The 27,510-nt window shown below is 56.7% G+C and overlaps 11 protein-coding genes across 11 annotated transcripts; 5 read left to right on the top strand and 6 right to left on the bottom strand.

Moving 5' to 3' along the window:
- Positions 1-373: 373 nt before the first annotated feature.
- PUNSTDRAFT_116231 (uncharacterized protein) lies at positions 374-3,016 on the bottom strand (the record flags this gene model as incomplete). Its single annotated transcript, XM_007387810.1, has 2 exons — positions 374-2,233; positions 2,285-3,016. 2 exons carry the CDS (start codon positions 3,014-3,016, stop codon positions 374-376), a joined length of 2,592 nt encoding a protein of 863 aa, XP_007387872.1.
- Positions 3,017-4,493: 1,477 nt separating this feature from the next.
- Positions 4,494-6,324, top strand: PUNSTDRAFT_47197 (uncharacterized protein; the record flags this gene model as incomplete). Its single annotated transcript, XM_007387811.1, has 12 exons — positions 4,494-4,588; positions 4,660-4,693; positions 4,756-4,871; positions 5,172-5,206; positions 5,341-5,352; positions 5,404-5,419; positions 5,487-5,526; positions 5,576-5,679; positions 5,737-5,760; positions 5,965-6,027; positions 6,080-6,179; positions 6,271-6,324. 12 exons carry the CDS (start codon positions 4,494-4,496, stop codon positions 6,322-6,324), a joined length of 693 nt encoding a protein of 230 aa, XP_007387873.1.
- A 482-nt stretch (positions 6,325-6,806) lies between these two features.
- Positions 6,807-8,295, bottom strand: PUNSTDRAFT_138138 (uncharacterized protein; the record flags this gene model as incomplete). The annotated part of the gene is made up of 3 exons (XM_007387812.1): positions 6,807-7,349; positions 7,417-8,052; positions 8,107-8,295. 3 exons carry the CDS (start codon positions 8,293-8,295, stop codon positions 6,807-6,809), a joined length of 1,368 nt encoding a protein of 455 aa, XP_007387874.1.
- Positions 8,296-9,648: 1,353 nt separating this feature from the next.
- PUNSTDRAFT_92406 (uncharacterized protein) lies at positions 9,649-11,379 on the bottom strand. The gene is made up of 3 exons (XM_007387813.1): positions 11,015-11,379; positions 10,832-10,960; positions 9,649-10,772 (listed from the first exon to the last, which is right to left on the bottom strand). The coding sequence occupies exons 1-3, from the start codon at positions 11,311-11,313 to the stop codon at positions 9,917-9,919; spliced, it is 1,284 nt and encodes a 427-aa protein (XP_007387875.1). The 5' UTR covers positions 11,314-11,379; the 3' UTR covers positions 9,649-9,916.
- Positions 11,380-11,611: 232 nt separating this feature from the next.
- Positions 11,612-15,149, top strand: PUNSTDRAFT_146228 (uncharacterized protein; the record flags this gene model as incomplete). Its single annotated transcript, XM_007387814.1, has 5 exons — positions 11,612-11,917; positions 11,983-12,555; positions 12,617-13,312; positions 13,369-14,784; positions 14,844-15,149. 5 exons carry the CDS (start codon positions 11,612-11,614, stop codon positions 14,898-14,900), a joined length of 3,048 nt encoding a protein of 1,015 aa, XP_007387876.1. The 3' UTR covers positions 14,901-15,149.
- A 630-nt stretch (positions 15,150-15,779) lies between these two features.
- Positions 15,780-16,758, bottom strand: PUNSTDRAFT_138141 (uncharacterized protein; the record flags this gene model as incomplete). Its single annotated transcript, XM_007387815.1, has 5 exons — positions 15,780-16,011; positions 16,071-16,093; positions 16,150-16,165; positions 16,220-16,321; positions 16,379-16,758. The coding sequence occupies 5 exons, from the start codon at positions 16,756-16,758 to the stop codon at positions 15,780-15,782; spliced, it is 753 nt and encodes a 250-aa protein (XP_007387877.1).
- A 1,177-nt stretch (positions 16,759-17,935) lies between these two features.
- Positions 17,936-18,918, top strand: PUNSTDRAFT_146229 (uncharacterized protein; the record flags this gene model as incomplete). The annotated part of the gene is made up of 5 exons (XM_007387816.1): positions 17,936-18,013; positions 18,066-18,176; positions 18,235-18,588; positions 18,642-18,766; positions 18,822-18,918. The coding sequence occupies 5 exons, from the start codon at positions 17,936-17,938 to the stop codon at positions 18,886-18,888; spliced, it is 735 nt and encodes a 244-aa protein (XP_007387878.1). The 3' UTR covers positions 18,889-18,918.
- Positions 18,919-21,793: 2,875 nt separating this feature from the next.
- On the top strand, positions 21,794-22,870 carry PUNSTDRAFT_122639 (uncharacterized protein; the record flags this gene model as incomplete). The annotated part of the gene is made up of 5 exons (XM_007387817.1): positions 21,794-22,022; positions 22,094-22,287; positions 22,368-22,599; positions 22,670-22,773; positions 22,835-22,870. The coding sequence occupies 5 exons, from the start codon at positions 21,794-21,796 to the stop codon at positions 22,868-22,870; spliced, it is 795 nt and encodes a 264-aa protein (XP_007387879.1).
- A 220-nt stretch (positions 22,871-23,090) lies between these two features.
- PUNSTDRAFT_75484 (uncharacterized protein) lies at positions 23,091-23,646 on the top strand (the record flags this gene model as incomplete). The annotated part of the gene is made up of 3 exons (XM_007387818.1): positions 23,091-23,129; positions 23,184-23,302; positions 23,358-23,646. Coding segments are annotated over 3 exons (447 nt in total), but the record flags the coding sequence as incomplete, so codon positions are not given.
- Positions 23,647-24,130: 484 nt separating this feature from the next.
- Positions 24,131-25,330, bottom strand: PUNSTDRAFT_138145 (DnaJ-domain-containing protein; the record flags this gene model as incomplete). The annotated part of the gene is made up of 5 exons (XM_007387819.1): positions 24,131-24,570; positions 24,633-24,868; positions 24,924-25,016; positions 25,072-25,249; positions 25,300-25,330. The coding sequence occupies 5 exons, from the start codon at positions 25,328-25,330 to the stop codon at positions 24,131-24,133; spliced, it is 978 nt and encodes a 325-aa protein (XP_007387881.1).
- A 252-nt stretch (positions 25,331-25,582) lies between these two features.
- PUNSTDRAFT_107820 (cobW-domain-containing protein) lies at positions 25,583-26,922 on the bottom strand (the record flags this gene model as incomplete). Its single annotated transcript, XM_007387820.1, has 6 exons — positions 26,693-26,922; positions 26,591-26,640; positions 26,495-26,531; positions 26,249-26,426; positions 25,911-26,182; positions 25,583-25,844 (listed from the first exon to the last, which is right to left on the bottom strand). The coding sequence occupies exons 1-6, from the start codon at positions 26,887-26,889 to the stop codon at positions 25,583-25,585; spliced, it is 996 nt and encodes a 331-aa protein (XP_007387882.1). The 5' UTR covers positions 26,890-26,922.
- Between the last annotated feature and the right edge of the window lie 588 nt (positions 26,923-27,510).

Genomic DNA, 27,510 nt, shown 5'->3' on the forward strand with positions numbered 1-27,510 from the left:
GTGTACTCTACATCTGGGATCCCACACATATTATATTTGTTTATCGACAGACCCTCTTGTCGTTGATTCATCTTGGTTTTTCTGTTCCTGCTGTGCTCTCTCTGTACTATTCCTGTTGTTGTCGCGCTATCGGTATTCATATGCGTACCCTACGTGGCCGCACGTCTTCATCGTCAGCGCGCAAAGACAAAACATTCAATAGGATCAAGGACATTGTAAAATCAACAACCACCGCTATACAGTGTAACTACTTTGCCGAGTGCTGCTAGAACAACGTATTGGTCGAACGAGTGCGATAAATATGAATATATTCTGTTTCAAGATAGCAAGATAGCGAGTGTTCACATTGGTTCTCAGCCAAAATACCGATTATTCACTCCGAGGTCACGTCAGATTCTTGAGCTCCGTCGACGTAGCCAACACCCATGAAGACCGAGGGCCCGCCGGCGCCTCCATGCGCAAGAAACCCGCGCTTCTTGCTTCGCGAGCCGACGGCGACGAGCACGCCACTGTCCACGTCAAGATCCTCTTCTCCCTCGTCCCGCAGGGGCACCTCCATCTCCTCGGCCTCCAGTACGCCCCAGAAGCTGTCCTCCTCCGCGTCGCGTTGCCGCTGCAGATGCGCGAGCGAGGAGCGACGCACGGACCGACTTAGGTCGGGGGTCTGCTCCGGGAGCTTGTCCGCATTCTTGTCCCGGGCAGCTTTCGCGAACCGCCGGCGCTCGACGTCCATGTCGTCCACGGCCGGGACGGGCGCAGACTGCCGACGCGAAGGTGGGGGCGGCGATGGTGAGCCGCGCGAGCGCCGCTTCGGTCGGAATGGCTGCGCGTGGCGCTGCGGAATTCGGGAAGCAGCCGGGCGAGCGGGAGGAGGCATGGTGGCTGGCAGCGCGAGGGGATCATCGCTCTCCGTCCTGGCGATGGACGTTGGCTGCGAGAGCGAACGGCTTTTGCGCACGCTGCCCGGAGGTCGGGGCCTGCTCGGCGTGTCGCGCGGGATGGGCGACGTCGGCGGCCTCTTGGCGAACACGTCCTCACGGACGGCGGAGATCGTCCTATTGCGTGGGTTGACATGCGGTGCAGACCGGGTATCATCGAGCGCAACGGGCGAGGGGTTCTCGGCGGCGTGGCGGGTGGGGCCCCCGGGCGGGGTGGCTGGCATCTTGTCCGAGCTCGTCTCGCCGTCCTGCTCCGCCTCGTTGTCGGAGCACAAGGACGGCGTCGCCTGCTGATCCTTCTCGGAAGACGACGCAAGTCGCGGGATGCGTGACGGCTTGAACGACGGGTTTGACGCCGACTTGCGAAGCCAGGCCGTGTGATGCCGCGGCTGGTTCGTGGAAGGCTCCGTAAACGTCGTCGACGTGGAGAGCTCGGCAGAGGCCTCTGCCATCCGCTTCTTGGGCACACTCCGCGTGTCTCGCTCGTGGACGGCACCGGCGTCGGATTCCTGCCTCTTCCGCTTCTCGCTCGTCCTAGAACCAGCCCCGTGACCCTCCGTGCCAGTGTCCACCCTGTCTTGACGCACAACCGTTCCGGTATTGACGTTAGCGTCCTGCTTCGGCGGCTGCGCGGTCGTCTGCGTTGTTCCTCCAGCCCTCCTGGCGATAATCGCACCCTCTTTACGCATGTGACTCGTCGCCGTATTACCCTTCGCGGTGGTCTCCGGGCTCGGTGCCGTCCCGCCAATCGTCGCCCGCCTCCTCAACGGCCGCGATGCCTCCGCTCTCTTGCCTTCCGCTTCGGTTTCCTTCCCGGCCTCTTTCCAGCTTGCGCCCCAGTCCGCCGGTGCCGCAAACGTGACATTCGCGCCCGCGAACGACGCATCCGGGTCGTACTCCCTCGCGCGCCCGCCATCGACGTCGTGGTACACCTTCCGGAGGCGCACGCTCTTCATCTCCTGCAGGAACGCGGCCATCTTGTCGTGGCTGAGCGCGACAGTCGGCCGCCCGGTCCGCTTGGCGCGCGAGGCCGGCACGGGGATGAGCGGGTTTATGGGAGCCTCGACCGGCGGCTCGGTGTGTTTGAGTGAGGCGCGTGCAGCTGCGAGGAGTGGATCCGTCGAGGAATGCGTAGGGTGGGTCTGAGAGCGCGAGAGGATGATTGTGCGGGGGGTCATGGTTGCTGTGGAGATTGAAGGCAGGGGCGGTGGTGGCGGCGGAGGCGGTATGTAGGTTTCCTGGCTGGATGCAATCGTAGATTGCGAGGAGCTTGATTCGACTGGTCGTTTTGCAAGCTGGTCTGGTAGTGAGCAATGTGTCCGTATGGGTTTGCCTGAGATATTCACCTCTGCCCTTAACCGTTGAATCTCCTCCTCGAGCAGGCGGATACGCTGCTTATCTCGGCGACGCTCGTCGTCGTCATGGTCAGCGTCCGAGCCAGCTTCGTCTCTTTGTCTTTCGCGCTCACGAGCCTTGTCGAGTTCGAGCTCCTTGCCTCGAACCTTGGTGCGCATCGTGCCTAAGGAGATATCTCCGTAGTGCTCGCGTGAGTGTTCCTCTTCGTCCTCATCTTGAGACGGAAGCTCTGAGGTGAAATCCTGAACCTCGTGACGAGATAGATCGCCTTCGCGTGCCTTGCCCTTGCCCTTGTCTTTACGGGGTGATCCGGGCGAGAACGCGGGCGAGCCCCGCTCGTCGCTGCGCACGCTTCCGTGCCTCCGCGACGGGCTGCGGATCTTACTGATCGGCGACGTGGTCTCCTTCGGGAGTAGCAGTTCAGGGTTTGCTTCGTCTGGATCATCGCGGAACATCCGCACGGCCTCCTTGACAGAGCCGACAAGTGGCGGCCGGAAGGGCGAACTAGGCGTACGAGGTGGCTCTGCATGCTCAGATGGAAGGTCGGGGTAGAGCCTGTGCTGAGAATGCGAGGGCCCCGCGTCTGAAGAGGCGGGAGCGTAGAGTGAGCGATGTTTCGGGCTGGGTACGCCCGGTGGGAAATGAACGCGGCGCGCGTCCTGCTTTTCGCGATGCAGGTCGGGTTCGAGAGAGGGCGAGCGCGGGAACAGCGAGCCTGGCATGGTGATAGATGGACGACGGCGTAAGAGACGGGCAGCCGGCGGTGGCGCAGGGGAAGGTGAGCGGTCGGACGCCGACAGTTCTGGAGGAGGCGGAGTCATGTTAGGGCACTTCGTGAATAGGAGGATAGAAGCCCCGTACCTGCGTTTTCTTCAGTTGCATACTGCTGTGGGGTGCGATATCGCCGCTTAGGTTGTTTACGGCGCGTTGGGGACGTGAAGGAAGCCTCTGCCATCGATAGCTCGTCGTGGAGCGTCCGCTGGCGTGGTTTGCGCGCATCGCGCGCCTCGTCCGCCGACGTCGCGCTCTCCTCATCCAATTCGCGATCTATTCTCCGCTTTTTTGTGGTTCTTCGTGAGGAATGACGCGAACATTCAGCGTCCTCGCGCGTTTTCACCTAGGACAAAGGTGAGCCCCTGTCGTCCAAAAGTGTGCGCATCCGACGAACCTCATTATGGGGGGCCACACCGCCCGTCGCGGTGGCCACGAATGACTCGATTTCGCGGGAAACATAGCCGAAGACGGTGGAGAGGAGGCCGGGGGTGGAGGGGTGTCGCTCGGGAGCCATGTGCACAAGGCAAGGCTGGGTTGAAGTAACCGTGGGAAATTCAACTGACGCGAAATTCGGAACTTGGCCGCCGCTCGTTCGTCCACGCGCCGTCGCCGCGCGAGCTCGATTTCCTTGACCTTGCCCTCGACCTTGGAATGATCGACAAGCGCCCTTAGACCATTGAACCAATAATTTATTCACTACTGGTTGATCTCATCTCCTTCCTGTTCAGTCACTCAGTGAAACTGCGCGAGACTCTTAGGTTGTGTCGGTCTGCCTGTGTGTTTCTGGCGCATAACCTACTACACTGTGCCGAAGCCTCAAAGTCCGCAAGTTGCACGCGTACACTCTTAGACTGGTCCTCATGATGATGAAACTTCTCGTTATCTAGATTCACGTAAGCGCGAGGTGTGCCGTGTACTTATCTGGTCTTGAATTCAATGCAGCACGAATCTGGCAGTGCTGCTGCTACGGTGCAATCCGCACGGTATCAGAACCGTCTGAACAATGATCGATGGCGAGACATACACTAGGATCATCAGAGCAGGAGACGCACTGGCCAGAGGCGTAAGCACTTAGCGCCAACCGTACATGGCACCACCCGGTACGAATTGGGTGGATCCGGAGCCTGCTGTGCAGTCGAATCTGCCCGGCTGCTATTGCGCATTGGCCGGCTATTGAATGCTTGATCGTACCTGTTGTAGCGTTATAGCAGTGGAGCTTGGACCTATCAGATTCGGAGTGAAACGCAAGGTAAGTACTAAAAGCGAATTACTATAATTCTCATGAAGAACTAGTCTACACAGGATTAATGGGGCTACTTGGTGGTGCTGGGAAGATCTGTTCATTTGGTGGCCAACATTCTTGACCTGGATATCCAGGAAAGGTATATAAGTTCGACCCTGCACCGTTCGCTACCTCGGCGTGTGATGGGGTTCACCTCAAGTCTCGCGGACACCTTTGGCATGTTGTTTCTGGGTGTCTCAATTTCGGGCGTGCTCCTTGGGATTACATGTCTTCAGATGTGAGTTGAAGATGAGCTCATGGTGTTTGTGACATGTACTAACTTGCTCGTAGATACCTATTCTATCACAGGTTCCCTCAAGAATCTGCGACCATAAAGCTAATCGTATGTGCTTGCGTGATCCCGTCGATTGACTGTTCACTTTGTGAAACCTACATTTCATCCAGGTCGCTTTCATGGGAGCACTCGATATCATGGCGTATGCGTTCAACATCCATGCTATTTATCACTACATGTTTTCGATCAACTACTTCGATCTTGAGGCGTATTTGATACCAGTTTGGTGAGTTATATCGACTTTACCATTCCATACTTAACGATACACTCTAGGAGCTTGATGGCGAGTCATGATGATAGGAGTAACGTATCTACTGATCGAACTACATGGACGCATAGGCTTCCGTTTTGTTGGGTGATATACTAGTAGCGACGGTACAGACGGTAAGAACTCCAATACCCGCACATCGTGGTCGAGATCTAATCAATGCCCTTGTCCAGATGTATTGTATCAGAATATACAAGCGTGAGTATCACCGACCACAACACAGCACACAGTAACTCACCATGTGCTGATTTTCTGCAGTATCTCGAGGAAGCATATTCATCAGGCTGGTAATGGTGGGTTCCCTACCCCTGATCTCGACCATACTTTGAGGATATGTGTATCACGCAGCCGATCACGATTGTATTGACTTGGGGTAAGTACATGCTCTTCACATCAGCATTTTGCCGGATCTGACTTCGATCTTCAGCGAGCGCTTTGGGTATGTCATCCTTAGCTCTTCACCATTCATTGTTAATGATCTGGGTGGCAGTGAATGGTATCACAGTGTACGTACTCCAAAAATCGACGCGGAGCACATGCTCAAGTGTTTCAATCGACCCCACCACACTGCAGGTCAAAGTTGAAGTCCTTTGAGCACGTGAATCAAGAGAATGTATGCTTCCGAGTCCCCTACAATGCACGCTTATATCGATTCGTTCCAGGCAATCATGATCTACATTCCGTTTTCTGTGGCTATCTTTGACAACGCAGTGATAGCTATCACGACAACTTACTACCTCCGCCGTCAGAAAGCCCATTTCCTACCGTCAGCCTGCCTCTTTTTCCTCTGTATATATGGCTCACTGTATCGTACATTGGACAGGTTGCGCTCGGTGATAGAAACTTTGTCAGTCTGGGTACTCGGCACTGGGGTTTTGACATGGTATGGTGACAGGTTTTGCGGATTGCTCACTCACAGTACTGAGAGCGTCCCTCGTAGCGCGGGTGCAGTACTCACAGTCGTTCTGGTCAGTTTTATTCCTCAATTTGACGAAACACCCGAGCAGAATTGAACCTTTCATGGTGCTCAGTATCTCGGCCTGCCACATAGTTTCGCCTACTTGGCGCTCGATACGTGCTTCGGCAAGGTATACCTCAACAGCTATATGACAATGTGCGTTGCTTTCATGTGGCCAGAGATTCAGCTCACAATACGTCGCATTTAGAATGAATGCGAGAAAGAGCTTGCGTCAAAACAGTGGGCATGATGTCCAGCTGAATCCTGTTATTCCCTCCGTTGTCTCTACGTTCGAAGGCAGCGCTGCAGTGAGTTCGCACCCACTTTTCGTCGGTGCGGGCGATGTAAAGGAGGGACTCCCGATGTTGTAGGAATGACAGTAATGAATATATACGGCAGAGCGCAATGTATTCGCGCACATCATCTGCAACGTCGCCGAGAGAAGAGAGCTAGTAAACACTAAGGGCCAGATTTCTTGCAACGTAAACCGCGTCGAAGTGCTCGCTGGCGTCGGTGTTTCCAGATCCGGTTGCTGGGAAACCCACTTCGATTGAATATAACGCCTTTGTTGAAACGTTGATTGTCTAACACATAGCAAGACACGGGCTGTACGTACATCATAATGATGAAATATGTATCCACTGTAGAAAAGGCATTTGCCTCAACAGTTTCGGTCTGATCTCCAGTCAAACGAGTCATATACGGACAAGATAGCAGTTCTGATCAGGAAATTGTCGAGCTCGTGAACCCGACCTTCCCAGCACCGCCAGCAGCCCGCGCGCTTGCCTTCCCGATCCGGCTCGCGGGCGCGATCCCTAGCGCACGGAGTCGAATGAGACAAATCAGGAGCTATTACTGACTTAATCGGGAGTCAACAGCCCCTGCATTGTTCGGCCCCAGTCCGTGTGTTCCTGTTTCAACGTCGGCACTCATTTTTACCGCCAATATTGCCCAAAGCCGTTCTGGTCTTTCCACAGCGCGTTCGACAAGCTTCCGAGCGCCCACAGCCCGCCGGAGGGGTCATCGGGCCCGATCACGAACGCGTTCCGAAGGTTCAGCGGCGCGTACCCGAACGAGTGCAGGTAGAGGCACGTCGCTTTTTTCGTCGCGCCCGCGTCGAGCGCGGCCGGGGTCCAGTCGATCGACATGAAGCCCATCTCGCGCCAGTTGGTGAACGCGGCCCAGAGTCCGCCGGGCTGCATGAACATCGGCATCTGCTTCGGGTTAGCGATGCGCCACTGGACGTAGTGGTCCAGAGCCGCGGGCTGCGTCTGTGCCAGGAGCGATCGCCGGACGATGAGCGCCAGCGAGCCGAGCGATGTGGTCGCCACCGCGGACGCGTCCGGGATGGCGATCGAGATGCCGACGTTCGCGTTGCGTAGGTAAGTCGGCGGGATGATAGACGCGAAGTGCTTGCGGACGTTGGCCAGATACGCGACGCCGAGCGGTTTATGCCTCTTCTCGGAAGCATACATACACTGCGAAAAACTCGAGGTTAGCGCGGTACTCTGCTCTTCGACGACGAAGGTGCAGATAGATGCGGACCTTGAGCAAAAAAGCCACTATAGCGTCGCTAGTGCTTATCCACTCCCCGTTCTCCAGGCCCTCTTTCGCGGAGATGTCGGCCATCGCCTGCAACTTGATACGCTCGACTTCCTTGGCTGGGAAATACAACACACGAAACCCGCCCCTCGGCGACCGTATCCAGTCACTCAGCGTAGCCAATACAAGAAGGATAAGCTGCCAGAGGCTGAAAATCCTGAAACCGTCTGGAGGAGAAACATTTTTGGCGGTTTGGTAGGTCTCGAATGCGTCGTGCGTGGATAGCGGTTCGACTTCTTCGCCCTTGATGAGGCTGAGAAGGGCCAATATAATCGCCTGCGTCCCCGAGCCGTCCACGAGCGCGTGTGAGACGGAGAGCCCGACGATCGTCGCGTCATCGAAGCAGGTTACATGAAGGGCCGCGACGGGCGCATCCTTGTTCAGTAGCGCGTCGGCGGAACAGCGAGAGGGATGAGAGTAGAAGTGATGCGGAATATCGAGAGATACGCATGAGATTGTTTCCGTGGGCTTCGGGTATTGGAAATGGGTCGACACCGGTCCGAGCACGGTACATGTCGTGAAGCCACTCCCTGCGACGATCGCGGACTGCTCGGGCACATGAAACTCCAGGTCGCCAGTCTGCACCAAACTTCAGCGCACCGCCGTCGATAAGAGAGCTGCAAAGGGGCTTACGCGAGCGTTCTTCTTGAGCCTGGACGATAAAATGGGCCAAACATGATTCAATCGACACCACGCTTTTTCCAAGTTGGCGACGTTTAAAGGAGTGTCCACAAGCCAGCCGTTGTTCGAGATGATATTGTTCGTGGGGTTGGCCGCATCGAGACGTCCGATGGGAATTACGTGGACAGTAGTGGTCGGCATTGCTAGGGAAAGGGTTAATAGAGCGACTTCAGGTACAACTGGGACGACAACGTCCACAGATGAAAGGTGAGCGCGTCTCAAGCCCCCCACCTCCCTTCACAGTGATACATACGCATAGCTTTGCCATGCACACGCGACCTCTTCGAGCAGGACGATTACTCCCCGACTCGAAATTGCGGAAAGACGTGGACCGCGTGCCCTGCGCGGCGCTGCGGCACCAGACGTAGAGGTTGGGCAACGAAGCTGCCTTTGTTGATTTCAATGCGCGCACGTTGAACATAGCCCTTTAATATCTTGAGATAGCCCACCGGGTGAGGATAGCGTCGCACCAATATCTCAGGATTGGGAATACCCGACCCATACGCCAGCGGAGACCGGTCAGTGATCCGTTTCGAACGTTTCGATAGGTCGCTTCCAGAGCTATTGCCACAACAAACAATGATTGATGAGCATTCATATCCATCATTGCAGATCCGCGCGTTCACAAGAACTGGACGAAAGCGGAGAGCGCTGCTCTGTTCCGGAGGCGTTGTCGAGGCGCGCGGCAGATTCACAGCAGAATCTTCCAAAGTTCGATATATCTGCGGTATCCTCGTGGAGTCTACTAGAAGATAGCAATCGTCGTGCAACATTCAGCGACATTCAGCCTCCAAAGCAAGACATGAAGTTTCGACAACGAGACGTTCGCGCGTGGTCCGGAGGTCGCACCATTGCCCAGTGATTGCACTGAAACTGCCCCTATCAATGCATCACGAAGGTGAGAACATACAGTAATCTCACGCCGCCGTGGCCGTACTCTAGTAAGTATATAAAAACCTCGCGCTCAACCGTTTTCCTGCTAAATCATGTGTCCGTCCAACATCTGAACCGCCAATTTCGGTGCAGCTTTGTCCTGATGGCGTTTTTCGAGTGGGCGGAGGCAGGCGCGTCTCTCGGGGCTGCGCTCACTAGAGCGAGTCTTTCCCCCCCGTGAGCTGAGTCCGCCCTTCCCGGGCGTCGATTCGCTTGCGGATGGACAGGACACGTATCCTCGCGGCGTCATATTCCTCGACCTGCCGTACCCGCTCATCCTCTCGGGGATGGGTTGTTTCTATGTAACTCTGACGGTGTGGTTAGGCAACAATAACCATGGCGCATACATCTTTGCTTTACTTTACATGTTTCCTTTCGTAATAAATCAATGGCGTATGCTCGTGTTTACATCGTCCGAATACATTTCCGTTCCCTGGGTTGCACAATGTTGCGCGGTGTCGAGCGTGGACAGGATAGCTACGGTCCGTGGGCGATTGGTCACAAGAACATACGAGAACACCACGGACCGTTCTGTTGGAGCGTAATATGCGCGCACCCCTCAATGTCAATCGAATCATGTTCAGCGACTACCGATTATTATACCATGGCCGCACAACCTAGTCTACACCCGCAAGCGGAAGGAACTACAGAAACATAAATATACAACCCTGTAAAGAACGTGGAGGGTGACTAGGAATACAGCCGGAACCAACGCCGGATCATGTTAGCAGCACATCTATGGGGTACGAGATGGATGGGTGGATGACTCGGAAAAGAGGGTAGAGGCACGCAATGGCGCATGATTGAATGTCCCGGGTGCAAGTGTCCATTACGAGCGCGAATTCGACGAGCTCGCGGGCGAGTGCGGTTCGTCAGACGCCTTGACATCCTCCGGCTTGAGCACGACGGCAGGCCCAGCCTCGAGGATGATGTCTTCCTCATCATCGAGGAAACCGTCGAACTCGTCGTCGTCGTCGTCGTCGAGCATGACCAGCTCCCCGGTAGGCACGCCCTTGTCTTTCGCGCCGACGATCCTCGGGCCTTCCTGCACGATCCTGTCTCTGCCCTCATCGCCGTCTTCGTACACCAGCCGTTCGCCGGCCTCCTCGTCGACGGCGGCGTCGAGCAGCTCGCCTTCGACCTCCGCCTCCGCCTCGACGGCCTGCACGCTCTCCACCTCCGCGCGGAAGTAATACCTGAGCGCGACGGGGATGAGCACGCCGACGACGACGGCGCCCAGCCCGAGCCCGTTCTTCCACGAGATGAGGTGGAAGTCCGCGGCGGAGGTCATGTCGTCCAGCCCGCCGCCGATCGTGGTGTGGATCACGGTCACGCCGAAGATGCCGAGGAAGGTCGAGGCCCAGAAGGGCGCGATGCCGATCCCGAGGTGCGGCGCGAGGACGTTGACGACCCAGTGCGGCGGGAGGGGCGCGATGCGGAGGACGATGAGGAAGGACATCAGGTTGTCGCGCTGCGCGGCGATCTTGGTCGACCAGGTGTGGAAGCGGGCGTGCCAGGAGGGCAGCGCCAGCAAGGCGGGCCCGAGGGCGGCGGAGAGGAGGTAGCAGAGGGTGGCGCCGGTGGCGACGCAGGCGCAGCATAATGGCAACGCTCGCGGAACACCCCAGACGGCGCCGCCGAGGATGGACAGGTACATCGAGCCGGGTAGGGAGAAAGCTTGTAGGCTAAGTTGGTCGAAGTCAGCATGCGATCGGGATCTGAAACATGGAATATATGCACGTACAAGAGGTAGGTGGTGACGAAGCATATGAAGATACGATAGGGATAGATATCTCGGTACTTCTTGAGGAGGGCATTCAGGGCTTGCAATTGAGCAAAAGACTTTGGTATCCGAAGGTTCGGCCGGTCCTCCCTAGAGCGGCACTCAGTCCCGGGCTGACGCAGAGAAAACGCGACAGATGCTTACGGATCCAGTGTGGGTAAGGCGAGCCACAGCGTGCCCCCGAGCAGAATCGTGCCAGCGAGGAAGATGGCGGCCAGTTTCACGCCCGACGTGAGCAGCAGCCTCCGTCGTGACTGGCGGGGGGCGAGTGGTAGATGCGGGGGCAGCTCCGTCGTTCCATATGAAGGGCTGCTCGGCGAGAGCAGCTGCGACCGCTCCGACACGGGCGAGCGCGGCGGCGAGTGTATGTCCACGGTGGCCAGCGTGTATTCTGATCTATTCTGATGGTGTGTTCCGCCAACGTCGATGAGAGGCGACGGCATTGCGTACAAAACGAAAGGAACGGTGGCTAGTGTGGTACGGGGAGTATACGGAACCGGAAGTCGCAGGCACTGGTGGGGCGCCCAGACGCGCATCTCCCCCAAATTCCGATTATCTCATCCAGACCTTTTCCCAGCTCCCCGCTGCGGCAGCCATAGCATTCCCGGGCCTGCCGACTGCTTGCAGACTCCGCCCTAGCCCCGGTCCGGCGTCCTATCGGGGGGTGGCGCCGCCCGACGCATGCCCCCCCGCTCCCAAGGGCCAAGGGTCGACCACCAAGTCCCGTCGTCGTCGCCGACGATGACCCATATCGTCCCGCCCCACGAGGACCTCGGCCTCGCGCCCGCCACCTCCTTCCACCCCCCGCCGATGGATCCCGCCCTTCATCAGCAACAGCCGCAGCAGTTGCCCCCACCGCACGACGGCGCCGCCAGCGCGGGCCCATTCCCACCAGGCCCGGCGTCGAAGAAACGCAGAAAGGCGACGACCGAGGACGGCAGCGAACCGCACACACCCGCCGAGCCCCGCCGCCTGCGGCGCTCGCACGAAGCCTGCGCCCGATGCAGGAGCAAGAAAATCAAGGCAAGTGCCGTGACCCGCCCCTCGGTCATCCCCGAGAGATCCTGGGGCAATCTCCGTAGCGCGCCGCTCACCCGCCCCTGTCCCGCCAGTGCGACTCGAAGCACCCCCGCTGCACCGCGTGCGCCACCGCCGGCACCGTCTGCCACCAAGAGGACCGCCATCGTCAGACGCTCACCCCCCGCGGCCACACCGAGCGCATCGAGCGCCAGCTCCTCCAGTGCGACGCCCTCCTCAAGCGCCACATCCCCGGCTTTTCTCTCGACGCGCTCGACGAGATCATCGCCGCTCAGGGCATCAAGATCGAGCCCGAGGCGTACCAGAACCCGGCCCAATACCTCGCTGCCAACTCCACTTTCCAGTTTGGCCCCTTCGCGCACGCGCCGCCCTCTGGCTTGAACCCGTTCCCGTATGTTAAGACCGAGGACGTCAAGCCTCCCGTTGGGCAGGCGTACACACAAGGTGGACCGTCGTCGCCTGTCGCCCAAGGCTACCCGCCCAACGCCAGCCCCTCGTACGGACCCGGCTACCCAATGGGTCACCATTATGCCATGGGAAACCAATATCCCTCTCAAAGTCCAGCCCAAGCTGGTCGTCCAATTGGCCCCGCCGACCAGGAAGTCCGCGGGCAGGACCCGCAGAACTACGACATATCCAACACCCAGGTTCGTCGCTGATCCCAATGACATGCTTTGCATCGCGTGTTCATCCTCGCCCGCTACACAGGCCCTCGCCAAATCTTTCGGCGTTTCACCCTCCCTCATGACCGACATCAAGCTCGTTCGCCCCGGTCAAGACGACAGGGAAGACCTGGCGGTCGGCTCCTCCGGCCTCTCCTCCGGGCGCGACCGCTCCATCTCGGAGGCCGCCCTGCCTCCTCGCGACCCCGCCAAATGGGTATCCGTCGCCATGCGCCGCCGCGACTCCCTCGCCGCACCTCCCCCTCCGAACGCCCAACCATACGCGCCCCCTCAGAACTCGGTTGCCATCTGGCTGCCCCGAGACCGCGCGATGGTCCGCCGAATCCTCGACGTCTACTTCGACAGGCTCAACTACCACCGGCCCGTGTACCCTCGGCGTGAATTCGAGGCGACCCTCGAAGCGCTCTACGAAGGACAGAACGTGGCGCACGATCCGGGCCTCGTCTGCTCGTTCTACCTCATGCTCGCCCTCGGCACGCTCTCCGAGCTCAACCAGCTCAATCACATCCGCGACAACAACGGCAATGGGAACGGCATGGGTGTGAATGGGCACAACGGCAATGGCAATGGGAACGGCAAACTGCATAACCTTGGGCTGCCTGCCGATTGGCCGGAGCATGAGGAGTTCTTTGAACGCGCTCTGGCGGTGAAGCCTGAACTTCGGGTCACGCTGAGCAGCTTGCAGGCCCTCATCCTTCTGCACTGGTACCTATACACAGAGGTGGGTTACAGAGATATCCCTTCTGAACATCCTAGACTTACTCAGTTGTTCCCCAGCGCCAAGGCAGGACATTGTGGCGCCTCGTTGGCTCGCTCGTCCGACTTGGCATCGAGCTTGGTTTGCACCACGACCCGACGCTGCAGCACGACACGTTCTCCGAGGAAGAGTGTCAGTTGCGAATCCGGCTCTGGGGCATCGTGATGATGCACGACCGCGGAACGTCCCTCCTGCTCGGCCGTCCTCTTGCGATCGCTCCTTTCGACTCGAACACTCCCCGGCCGTCGCGCCCGAAGAAGGGTCAGCTGTTGGACGACTTCTCGGAACACTTCCTGCTCTCGCACCCGATCGTCGAGATCCAGGCGGACATCATCAATTCCCTCTACACGCCCACTCGCCAGACGGGCGACGCCATCATGCGCCACGCCACGCGCATCATGAAGAGCATGGCCGAAGTCCGCCGTCAGCTGCCGGAGCACTACAAGTGGTACTTTTCCGGCACCGAGGACTGGCCGCTCGACCGTCGGAGCAAGCTCGTGCAGGACATCACCGAGGACCAGGGCCTGACGCTGCTCAAGATCGGGATCACGCGCATCCTCCTCCTTCGCGCCCTCTTCTCCTCCAAGGAGCTCCAGTACCCGCAGCGCCACCGTGCGCTCCTCGACGCGATCGTCACCTCGCACAACATCATCATCGTCCACAACCAGCTCATCCGCTTCCCCGATGCGACGTTCTTCGTGTCCCACATCCCGCTCCACATCGCGGCGATGGTCATCCTCTACGGCCACATGTCGCGGTGCGAACGCCTCCCGCGCCAGGTCGCGCTCGAGGACGTCTGGATGGCGCTCGACATGCTCCCCCGCTTCCGCTGGCGCTGGGACGCGAAGGCGGACCTCACCGGCGGCCACCCGCTCATCGCCAAGCTCGCCGAGCGCGTGCTCAACGTGAACCTGCACCAGGTGGGCCCGCCGAGCCAGCCGGTGCTCATCAGCGAGGACGAGTACGAGCCGGGGATGATGAGCCCCACACAGGCCGCGGGCGGCGGTGGCGTCGCGCAAGGCGGCGTCAGCGGGCCCGGAGTGCCGGGGCAGAGCCCGATGCAAGGTGGCTCGGCACCCCAGACGCCGCACATGGCGTACGGGCCCGCGCCGTACGGCGGGCACCACGGGCATGTCGTCGCGGGCGGACCTCCCGGCGGCGATCATATGAACCGTGGGCAACCGCTGACGCCGAAGGAGGGCAAGCTGGCCGAGGTGGATAACGCGCTGTTTTACCCGTTCCTGCCCGAGCAGGCGCAGACTATCGGCACCAACGGGCACGGCGGCGCGGGTGCGCACAGCATGGCAGGCCAGGATTATTCGCGCCTGTTGGCGGAGGTGCAGCATCCCGCTGGTCCGTACGGGTACGCGCAGAGCCAAGAGGCGTATATGTTAGAGGAAAAGGACGTCAGCGCAGCGCCGACTATGTGGATGGCGGTGAGTTATGTTTGAGGGATTTCAGTGGACGGCGGGAGCTGATGGTGGTCCTTTCATAGCATGAACAGAAGTACGATCCGAGGGCTATCCCACAGTCGCATGGCATGCACTCCTGAACAGTTACAAGTATCGGCACAGTTATTGACCTCTCCCACCTCTGTCCTCACATCGGTTATAATCTTGCGAATTACCTTCTCCGTTGTCATTAGATCCTCCCTCTCGCTGGTCGCGGCTATACAGTGCACCTCGTCTCGCTGTACTATGTGCTCCCGTCGCTCGACCCCCGCGTATATACTCCCGATTATGTGTTAAGCTATCGTTGTTGTAACGAATATCAACTGGGTGCGGCGAACTGCATATATATTCAGACAAACCTTCGCTGGTCACTGTCCTTCTAGTATCCCCAAGTATCGCGTTGCGGGGGTAGCGCGTGACGCGTTGCAAGGGGGACGAGCAATACTATCGATCCACCTGATGTGAAACATCCGTTTCGCTTCTGTCCGCTCTCCTTCAATTCTTGCTCAAACCTTTATTGGCTTCACACATAGATAGCCATGTACATGTTCAGTCATATTCTGAAGCCATTGAGAGCACGGTGCAAAAGTTATTCTGCCAGAGGGATGCCGGTCAGAAATCTATTAATAAGCATTGTGTATCGGCCTGTTCGATTTGCGTAGACTGCTCCTCTCACTCAGATGATTAAACATCTCAGATATATTGAGATGATACCCCTACTATGTGTACCAAGTATTAAATTATCAGAGGTGCTGTGGGATGCTTGAGGCGGGCAAGAAAGGTGTTTCACATCAGGTGAAAGTCGCCAAAATGTTTCATATCAGGTGGGTCCATAGTACGTCCAAACGCGAACAAATATTCGAGACTACACGGTATAGCTACACGCTTGCTTTGCTACATACCCATCGCAGGCATAAGCGGGGTTGCGTGTGTTGCAGAATATCGTGCAAGCATTTCGAGCCTGTCCAATCGCGCTGCTCCTAGGCTTCTCCAGACACCTTCAGCCCTTCGCCCTCATCCAGGACCCAGGTCTCCTTTCCATCAACGGTTGCCAGCCGGTCCCTCTTGACACCCAAGATACGATAGATACCGGGTGCACCGCGATCGAGGATAAGACGCGCCAGATAAGCCGCTAGGTGAAAGCGTGTGGTTTCGAAAGGGGGAGACCCCTTCGGCGTCTCTGGCGTGCAATCCGGCAACGAACTACGGGGTCTGCAAAAGAAGGTGTTTGCTCTTTGAGCCCAGGAGTCCAATCTCATGAACGGACGTACGGCTCGATTTTGGGGAATGAACCCTACGCATGCGAACGTGGTTTAGCAGAGCAAAGCAGCGGCATCGCGACAGTCCTACCGTGTAAAGAAGCAAACTACATTCATCGCGTAAATGGCAATACTACAGAGGAGGTGCATGAAGTACACACTAAGGTATCTGAAGCTCGTTCAAAGTATCTAAGAACAATCGCTTTCCGACGAGGAAGTGCGATGCATCTGGATCAATTGTATGAGTAGGATAGCCGTACTCTCTTGAGTCAGGCATGACGATGAGTGACGATGATAGAAGATTGGCGACGAGAACGTACGCAGGAACGAAGAGAGAGATGCCGGCGGTCTTGGCCGCACGGGCAACCTTCTCTTGAGCCTGAAAGCCAGGGAGATGACCTGTGTGGGGCACATCCTTGGACCCGAGTCCAGAGTCATCGCCCACCACGCTAACGACGACCTCAACGCCGCGAAGCGCATTGGCGAGCTGCGCATCGACATCGTCGGAGTCGTAATCGATGGTGTACGTCGAGAGGTTGAGCCAAGGGAGTTTTCCGTCGAGGGCGATGGTGGAATTGCGGGTGAGCACGCGTAATTCGAGTTCGCTAAAACGAGGATGCAAGGCTAGAGCCGCTAGGAGCTCTTGACCGACGTTTCCAGACGCGCCCAGGATTGCGATGGACCTGTAGGTTGCAGACATGGGGAGGGAGATGTGACTGTAGTTCTACTGGAAGCCGACCGAGCGCGTCAACTCATATGTTAGGCACTTGAGTACGTTGCTAGCGACTTTTGGCAATAGCGGAACAACTGGTTGCCGCGCTGCCCGTACACGATTCGTGCAGTCGCAAGCAGGACGAGTCTTCCAGCTTCCAGGACGATGGCACTTGCATCAGTGCACATAAACCCGGCATCTTAATCAGGTTCGCCGCTGATTTTGATAGGGACCCCGCTCGGCGGAACCAACACTTGTTGCTACACGCCCAACCAGCTGTTTGATGGAATCCACGGAAATTTGGCGCCGGGTTGATCCCAGGGGCGCGCGTGACGGATATCGGCCTTGAATGCAATGGAATCCAGCGGCAGGGACGCGAGATGGAATGAAGGCGATAGTTTCACTGGATCCCAGGGAGTAAAGCTTGAGTTTGTCGGGACGAGCCAAGGTGCGTCACCTAAACTTGAGGCGCATCTAGATGCACGTGGCACGGACATCACCTTCGATTGAACAGTGATGTCGAAAACGAGCAATAATTTTTTCCCCGCAGTATAATGTAACTACCGATGCGTACAGTCTTCTGGTTGTTCTTGCATAGCATAGCGGCGCCTATGGGATCATCGGAACGTACAGCCGACGATGACCCTAGTGAGCTGCGGTTTCGCTGAGTTATCATACAGCCACTTCAAGCTGCAACGTTCAACGTTCAAGACCGGTACGAATGTCCATGTGGGCACATGTATGTGCTACTATGTGCAACACTTACATTGCCTAGGGCCTGCTCTCGTCGCCCGGCGATTGTCAAGACGACTGGAAATCGGTGTTATACATTTAGGCACGGGGTTGATTCGCCTCCCTCTTGTTAGGTTGATTGCGACGCGGCGCAGCAAGCCTGCCAAAGGACCCGATATCATACCGGCATCATCACAGCATCACGGCTCGTGGGACTTGAAGACAAGAACACCCTCTAAATCCATATGGAAAGTCCTCCAGTAGGTGGTAGCAGTCTGCTCGAGGCATAAGTCCCTGAAAATGAATGGCCCGTCTGTAGGTATAAAAGGCATCCCGCTGTCCTCATCCATCCTCAGAATTCCGAGCTTTCTCGCTCCAGTTCTATCTCTGAGTCCACCTTCTTACGAGACATTCACCATCTACCCCTTTCGACATGTTCAAGTCTCTGGCTATCACCATCTCCCTCGCCGTCGGGTCGTTTTCATTGGTCACGCCCATCGTTCCTCATGAGGTAGGGACTCGCGATATTCTCCGATTTCTCATGGTATTGACATGATCCGTAGGGCGCGTATTCCGTGAACAACCTTGACGGTCTTACGGCCGAACCCACCGACCTCACGACAGAGATTGCCACCCAGCTCCTGGACATCCTCGAGAAGTATGACCTCACCTCGGTGCGCACTGGCTCACTCGATTTTTCTTCGCTCTGTCTCATCATTTTTCGGTGATCAGGCTTTTGGTGTGGTCGGCGTGCATAACCACATGACCCTCGCGCCGGGACAGGTTGCGTTCCAGACGGGAAACGCCACGGCCACGCACGTCGAGATCGCTGAGTACAGCGCGGTCAAGTCTGAAGGGGTTCCGTACAACTACCGCATCACGCCGACGGGTGACCTTCTCCCGCTCGACCTCGGCTCCGCCACGAGCGACGCGCTCGCCGCTCGTACCGCCCTCGGCGCGGCCACCTCCTCTGGCTCGTTTCTCAAGGAGTTTGCACAAACTGCCGCTGGCCACCTTGCCGGCGTCGCTTACATCCGTCCGCTCGACCGTGCGGCTCTCACCAACGGCGCGATCGTCAAGAACCACGTGCGTGACCAGCTTTCTAGTTCTTCACCGGAACCCGGCTGACCGACTCCTAGTACAACGCCGCGAAGACGGAGGGTGTCGCCGCGCCGATTGCGGCCGTGGACGCCGACCCCGAGGACGCGCCTTCGTTCTGGACGCGCGGTATCAGCAATTCGACAGCACCTGCGGATATCACCATGTGAGCAGACCGCTTATAGTCGCGCGTTGGCTTTTGATGCTGATGAGAGATTCAGTCTCTGCTCCATTTGCGGTCACGGCAACCCCTGGGCGGATCGCCGCGCCTTCGCCGGTGATCTCTGAGCTCCTGCGACCCTGTAACACGGTTCAAGCGCTCGACCATACTCTGTCACTTCAGGTGTGAAGCGGCTTGGGTCTCTGTGACGGTTATGTGAATTAGTTATTATCATATCGTTACTTGCCCACCTCGGCTTGACCTTTCAGTCCTTACTGCGTAATGCCACTGTTTTCTTTCATCTTGTGAGGTTCAGGAGTCGAACGCGAGCAAGATATCAAATGGACGCACTTGTGTTGCCATTCCTGAATTATTGATTCCTGTGCTCAAGACTTGACGCTCGACGCTATTCACAATTAATAACGGCCTCCATCAGACTCTCAAGCAAGAGATTGATAGTGCAGATGGCGCGCGAGCTTTTTCCTAAGGTCAATTTCGTATTCATAGCAAGACGGAGGAAAGCATCGCGAATATATAGATATATAGCATCGAGCATAAGCAAACGTTAAGACGGTGTTATCCGCTTGCCACAGTGACTAGGCACAGCGCGCGACATGATCGACCGCATATATACCCAGACAGTGGTTTAGTCTCACTACGTTCTCACCATCCTTGCAGTGTTCAAGAAATATTGCGTTGGTCGTATTGGGCTGTGTAGCGCACGACGCGTCGCGATGGTCACATGCGTAGCGCGGACATCCTCAATCTCTGAACGTGAGTAAGGGGGCGGCAAGCGCCTCATTCCGACTCCCCCGTCCAACCTGATTGGTTACATTCGGGCGGAGATTACATCGGATCAGAAGGCATAGGTCACGCGTGGCTCGAAGTTTCAACTATGCACCGTCATTCCTACGTAAGCGCCCATCCCAAGTCCAAAGACGGAAAGTGTCATTACGCAGAGTCGAAAATGCGCAGTAGAGGTAACAACTACGTAACTGACCAGTATCAACAGAAATGTAACCATCGGCACCTCGGCGAGCTCCTTGATCAGATTTACAGCTGATCCCAATACATGATCTAAGCACTCTCGCACTCACTTTGTCACGCTGCTGCGGCCAGATTAATTCGAGCGCCCAGCTGTCCGATTTCCGCGGAGCCATCACGCTTTATCACGCTTTTGTAACGTTTTGGCGGGGTCACAAGGGGTGTCACTGTGACTGAGTCCAGTACGGAAAAAAAACCAACTCCTTCCCCTTACGGGGGGAGTCGGAATCAATCCAAGCCGCTTTACCAGCACATAGAGTGCGCTCAAAATACCCAGACTTATGCCTTGCAAACGCTCGACGGACCAATCGCTCACCAGTTCAAGGCTCATGTCACAACTCGCCTCGTGCGACATTGAAGACCTGCAAGGATCCCTGTTACGACTCACGCTGATTCCAAGGCCGGTGCGTAGCGGTGTGTCCGCTTACGCGATCCACGAAAGCCACGAAATTCAGGGCAGTTCATGCATAGGGATCGTGCTCGGCAAAATGCCTACCTACATACCAAGCCGAATTTTATCATCACCGTGTCCAAAGCGTGCAATGTTCTCGGGTCGCTGGTCTGCTCCTGAAGCCGATGCAGAACAAAAAGCTAATGGGAACGGATCTTCACTGAGCTATATCCTTCAGATAAGGTATGCATTCACTGGCCTATTGACTAAACAGTACTCTCTTCATATCCATGACTTTTCCGTCGTCTGATTCGGAGAGACCCGATGCGGACGCGATGGACTCCTTGCCCGCATCCACCATTACCTCCTCCCATTGTCATCACAGTACCTCGTATCGAGCCATCCTGTAGCGGGATGATCGTTCGGCCACCGTCCGATACGATCCCACTACGAATGCGAGATACTGGAAGAAGCAGCCCGGAGCAACGCGAGCGAGGCGTTTCCCCCCAACCGATCGTAATCCAACCGCAACCTGACAATACCATATACCAGCGCATTGAGCCCAGTATCCGATGCTCCTTGCCACCACCCGTCTTAACCATGCGCGAGGGCCTTGCTACAACTCGCCCGCACCTGGCCCATTCCCTCAGGCGACCTCGAAGGTGCCGCGAGAATGGGGGGTAGACGATCTCGCAGCGTTCAACATCCAGTTAGTGGAACAGGACGCTAGTACCTTCCATGGCCCCGATATGGAGCTCGCGCCGACTGCGAACGTGCCGCCTCAGTGACCGCCGAGACATCCCGCGACGCCGTGGATCCTGAAAGCAAGCGCTTGCTCCGGTATGTGGAGTACGCGTGCTCGATGAACATCGAGCACGGCGCTTGCCCGATGTTCCTCCTGCGCCTCCTCGAGGCCATGGGCTGTCCGCAGGTTGTGGGCGACGGCGCTATCTTCGTGTACGAACCTGAATACATGAATACACTTCGACGATGCATAGACAACGCTTCACCGGAAGCTGCGCCATGTCCATAGATGTGGGCCAGGGCCATTACCCCGTCATAGTGCATTCGAGGACGATGCCCACCCCTCTGCGCCCGCCCGTTCCACACGCGAAGTTCGTGGCCAGGCCATCGCCGACTATCAGCACCAGACGGATCCGGGTGCGCCGTTGGGGCAAGACCTCGTCCTTAAGTACTCAGCAACATATCCGCTCGTCCATGACGGGACCTGAATGCAAGCGGGCGCATACCTATCGAATCTCGATGATGATGGCACTCCGACAATGGAACCAGCCATCGCGAACGTTCGCTTCCGATACCGAGGGGAAGACAGTACCGCCAACTATTCATGTACACGTGAACTCATTCTGTGCAAAAATCGCATTCGTATAACGAGACTGGAACGAATGTATCGAACAGAACAATTCCTGGCGGCCTACCTTTGGCAATGCGTTTCCAGACGAAGACGAGTCCATCTAACCAGGCATGAACCCTGCCTCGCATCCTCAATCCCCGTTGTACGCTGCCCACGAGGAAACGTACTTATACTGGAGCATTGGTTCGCTATGCCCCCCATTATACGCACGAATTCGGCTATAATGAAGGTCACTCCGGTCCTCCTAGCGCTTGCGCTCGCCGTCGGTGTCACCATCGCTGCCGGCTCAGACACCGTTGCGTCTCTCTCCAAGCCAGAGGTTAACCCGCCGCTCTCGCTCATCCACCCCGGGCCTGCTGTCGTCGCCCGCCCCGCCTTCCCGCGCACCAATATCGAGCGACTTGCGCAGGGCAGGCCACTCAAGAAGCCCCGCCGCGCATCCCCCACTCTGCGTTCGTCTTGTCCCGCCCACTCCGACGCCAACACCCAAAGGTCGAGACCTGACGTGTGGTTCTTACTGCAGAGGCGAAGCGTCAGGGGTCGTCGGTGTCCTATGCGATCCGTGTGGACAACGCTGCCAATGGTGACGTGCTCGGATACGTCGGGTCGACGTTGAACGTGTATGGAGAGTATGGAGTCACGTCCGACCCCGCCGAAGCTCTCGCAATGATCGGTAGCCCGGCAGAAATCAACGAGTATTCTAATATTGCGATCGCCGTACGTACTTTCTGCTTACCACACCCCACTCAAATTCGCGTCCCCGCTCTTTCTGTGCATTGTTAGCTGAAATTTCCAAGGGGCTCTTCCCTTACCTCGGTGGTGTCCTTGGCTACGCCTCCACCTCACCTGACTTTGCCCTGGGCTCATATAATTATGCATACCTCGGTGGTGTCTTCATCGGATCTGGCAATGGAACGAACTCGGTCACCGAGGCGACTGGGCTCCCCCCGACCCTCTTTCAGAGCCCCATTTGGACGTACGACTACCTCACGGGCCTGCTCACAGCGCAATGGAGCAACACTAATCACAGTAAGTAATGTTCCCGGTCTCATGCCGCCTGCGTCGTCATCCTCCGTTGCAATCCACTTTTTGGGTACAGGCGAGCCCACTACGGAGATCGTGTACTACCTGACCGATGACGCCATTATCCTGACGGGCGACTCGGGCGTCTTTGATGAAACCTTCGGCAACTCTTTTCGCATCGTGAGCGCCGCCCCTCTTGGTGACCGTTCTACTTCATCGTCGCTCAACACACGTTCAATAGGCACTTCAAATCGTCCAGATTCCCGACACCCCTTAAGCGCAGCAGAGGGCTAGCCATTGCTAGATAGTGGTCTTCTGTTTTGCCTGACTCTCTTTCCCTCTTCTTGATACTTCCACTACTGTCCGACAGCCAGGTCTCGGTATCCACTACTCTCTGTCTGTGGGTACTAGTTGTATTATCGTCGCTCCTTCCCTGAGCGTGCAGTGTCGGTATCTGTACCGTGGTCCGTGTACACGCTTGTCATTGCGTCATTTTAGGCATGAAGAACGAAAGCATCGTCGCCTCCTTCGTATACGTGAGCCTCGCTCTTCTTAAGACGCGTCTGCGCAGCTAAGGGCTCATTCGCAAGTACTACGACTGCGAGAACATCACACAATCTCGCCTTGCTTTTAGGAATGCAACATCGGAACCGGCGGAGCATCAGAATGGCGACGTTTCATGCATGCGCGTACTGTACGGTTACAGCCAGTGCGTGTCCTTCTAAACGATTCGCGGTATCACTGGTCATCCACACGCTATCCAGATGGGAAGCTACCTCTCAGGAGATCGGCGAGGTTCCGACGAAGCAAGGGCGCGCCGTCGCGTTTCCGAATATCTACCAGCACCGCGTAGGGGACTTTGAGCTCATCGACCGAACGAAGCCGGGCTACCGCAAGATCTTGGTTTTCTTCCTTGTCGACCCCACCGTAACCGTGCCGAGCGCTTCCACGATCCCCGTACAGAGGAAGGACTGGATACACCGCGTCGTCAGGAGGGCTGCGACAGACCCGAGGTCGCTGTGGGGGAGGCTGCCCGTCGAATCATCCACATAATTTTGGACTACAGCCATGCGATAGCGCCAGAGGACGCGGAGCGGATTCGGGAGGAGCTCATGGATGAGCGCACTCAATTCGTTGGGGTGATCGAGGGCGAATGATTCGATCTCTATGGTGAGTACGATTGTCGCCGTATTGACTGTCATTCAACGCCAGTCAATGACGAGCATTAATCGTGCGAGGATTTGACCTGCGGGTCACCATATGCCCAATCCGTGAACAATTATATAATTAAGACGAGACAAGTCGATACCCTCGGTATCATGCGTGTATACGAATAAGACATACATATGGAACTACGAAACGAGCACGAACAAGAGCAGTGGTGTGCATATATACGCTACGGAAAAGTCTATAAAATCTATGCTAGCAGTACATATGTTGCTGATCGTGAGTGACCATAGATTAATAGATGAGACCCCCAAAGAGAGAACCTGCAAGTTGAGAAGAGTGAGCAAGCCAACGGGGAAGACACCGCCCTCTATCTATCTATCTGGGGTAGCACGTTTTCCATGCGCTCGAGCACGACGGCCATCGCGCGGATTAGGCGATTCAACTTCCTTGGAAGCAGCAGCGCACCCTCGTCGACCGCGCCCTGGTCCGCGTCACCGTTCGCGTCCAGTCGGTCGTGGCGCTGACCCCGCCGACGTTCCTGCTGCAGCGCCGTCTCGAGCGCGATGGGGAGCGTAAGAGTGACGCGGGCAAGCTCGAGGCTGAGACGCGAGCGCCGGCGGATCTCGAGGTAGCCGAGTTTGCGGAAGGCGTATTGGATGTCGAGCAGCTTGGAGAGCTCGGTGTGGAGGGCAAGGACGAGGATGCGGCATGTGAGCGCGCGCTTGCGGATGGAGTGCAGCGATTCGAGAACGGCGTCGATGCTGTCTTCACCGAGGCGCAGGCCTGGGTTGAGGTCGTTGACGGATTCTGTAAGGTGATGAGAAAGTTAGGGTGGAAGGGAATCGGTCTGGTAGGGGGAAGTGGCTTACTGAGGAGGGTGCGGACCATTTCCAGGTCCCCGTCGAGAAATTCGTTGAACACACCGACGACTACGCTCCGGAACGTCTGGTCTGCATGGCCGTACGGTCGGGTGGCGAAAAAGTCGTAATCGGCGGAAGGCGGGCGGGCGTCGTATATCCGTTTCGAGGACGGCTTCGAGAGAACGTCGTATGCAACGGACACCTTTTGAAACGCCTGTGTCGCCTCAGGGTTGTCCGGGAACTTGCTATGCAAGCACAGATGCGTGAGTCCTGCTTATTTTCTTGTGATAAACGACTCACTCGGGATGACAGGCTTTACTTCGAGATAAATATGCTCTGCGTAGTGTGATTTTGTCAATATCAGCCGTCCGAGGCAGGCCGAGGATCTTGTAACTGCAATCGAACGATATGAGCGAAACGTGTCATGGTCCGATAGCTGAGCACTTACAGATCGTGTTCAGAGTTGACCTGGTTTATGATCGCGTGTTCCTCCTTCAACGATTGTGGTCGTTTTGCGCCCATGACAGGTTCATTGGCTGGCGCCCAGGATATCCGCCTTGAGTGCGCCGGGACGAAGTTGTCATCCTCCTCGTCGTTATCAGGGAGGTAGGAGAAGTACGAGGTTGCTGCGTGAGCCGTCAGTACGATTTCCCTCGACGCGGCTTGCCGAGCGCACCAGAGTTGAAGACGTAGGAAAGCATGGTCATCGTGCCCGACGACGAGCAAGAGACAATGCCGACGACGAAAAGCTGAGGACAAGAGAAACAGATTGGCTTGTGATTTTTGCCTCCCGCTGTGATCAACGGGCGTGGAAAAACATCATCTCGCTTCCTGGTGCCTGACCACCTTATCTAGAGTCTGGGCACGGAAATAGTCTAAGACTTGTCGGAGGCATACAACTCAACTGTACAAGCACTGAGCGATCTAGATATACAACCGCGATACGAATATTGTGCATTCTACACAAGATCGGCTTCTAGAGCGGCCGCGAGCTTGCGTGAAGCGCGCTTCACCTCGCCCCGTTCGCCCATGACGGTCAATTTCACGATGACGCCAGCTTCGCGATCAGTAGTGGTAGTGTCATCCTTCATCAAGATGAGATCATATCGCCCGAATGCCCAATTCAAGATGTGCCGGCCGCTTTCGAGGAGAACGAAGCCCTTCACGCGCCAGACCGTCTCTTTGGACACCGAGGACAACGCGTCCAACAGCGTCTTCTCGCTCAGGGAAGCACGAGAACCCACTGCGCGGCCTTCCGCTTCCGAAGCTGTGGCCGAACAGCTGCACTGGTCGTCGTGCTGGTGCGCGTGTCCCGGGAGATTGGAGGCGTCGCCGCGATAGATCGTCACGGTCTCGACTTCGTCGTTGTGGGTGGCCTCCATCGCGAACGGCGTCTTTTGGCTCTCGGTTTCGGAGAACAGCTTGGTGTCGAGACCAAAAATCAGGTTGGGGTCCACGGATCGGCCCACGGTGCGGATTTTCGGCGTGAGGTCGTTGAGCGTGTGGAGGTAGTCCATCACGATGTCCAGTTGCCGCTCGGAGACGTGCTCGGACTTGTTCTGCCAGAATCGATATCAACATACGAACGTGCACATATGCGAGGAGAAGAATCGAAAGTGACGTACGACGAGAATCACGTCCGTGTAGCTCGCCTGCATCTTCGCGGTCGGCGAGGTATCTTCGTATCCGACGAAATTTTCGGCATCGATGACAGTCACGATCGCGTCGAGTTTGAGGTCGCCTTCCGTTTCCCTTTCTAGTTCACGTATCTGGAAGGCCAGGGTCGCAGGGAAGGCAGAACCGCTGAACCGACAAGAACGGGGCAATGTGAGTTTTCTCTCCCTCCAGGAGGAGTGCAAGAACGGACGGACGAGCATTCTATGATGATCCGGTCGGGGCGGTACTTCTCTGTTCAAGAGTGTGAAATATAAGCATATGTATGGCTTCGTAAACTGATTGCTGCGTACCCCGTATCTCCAGCAAGGCCGTCTTCATCTGGCCGACGAGGACACAGCACCTGCAACGTGCATCAAGCCAGCTCCGAGTACATCTTAGAGTAGCAAGCTCACATACAGCCATTGGTGATCTCGCTAACCGCAAGCAGGCTCGATTGCTTCGCGAGCTCGCTGTCGACCTGGACATCGCCGAACTCGTTCTTGAGGAGGACGAGCTTGTAATCCGGCGGCAGCTGCTTTGCGATGCCGGTGATGATGCTCGTCTTCCCTGCGCCGAGAAAGCCGGTAAAGACCGTGATTGGGATGGGCATGCTATACGATTACACTGTCCCTCTGGAAGATAGATGGATGGCGCGAGTACTGGGAGGTGCAAGCGCGGAAGCCTGAAGATGATATTCACACGGTTATGTCTTTCTGTCCTTTGCCAATGACGATGACTGGGAATGATCTTCGCTGGCAAGTCTCGCGGCAAGCACGACGGTGAATGTTGTAGACTCGTATTCAGCGTTAGCAACACTTAGGTCTGTTCCAATGAAGTTCTTCTCATGATCGCCATACTGACTGAGAACGACCTTCCGAGATTCACCGGTTTCAAGCACGCTGTATCGCCGTCCGCTCCTTGTCCCATCTTCGGCGTGGCTGTTGCTCTTGCAGTATATTCGCGCGTGGTCATACTGTCGAGTTCGCTGCGATAATACCATGAAACGCTATCGCGACCTGTTGTTCGCAGCCAGATTCTAAAAATGCAGCCAACGAGCGTCCTCTATCTGATGTCTATACTGATGACAGTACTGTCCCCATGGTTGGTCGAATCACAGGTCTCAGCGCTCGACGCTCAACACGATCCAACGGGACTGCGCAGTGTGATGCGGCACATGTGTAGGCCGAATGTGAACGATAGTGACGTTGTTCTAGCCTCAAACGGCAGAGGG

Source organism: Punctularia strigosozonata (genome assembly GCF_000264995.1).
Source record: "Punctularia strigosozonata HHB-11173 SS5 unplaced genomic scaffold PUNSTscaffold_15, whole genome shotgun sequence".
Classification (NCBI taxonomy): Eukaryota; Fungi; Basidiomycota; class Agaricomycetes; order Corticiales; family Punctulariaceae; genus Punctularia; species Punctularia strigosozonata.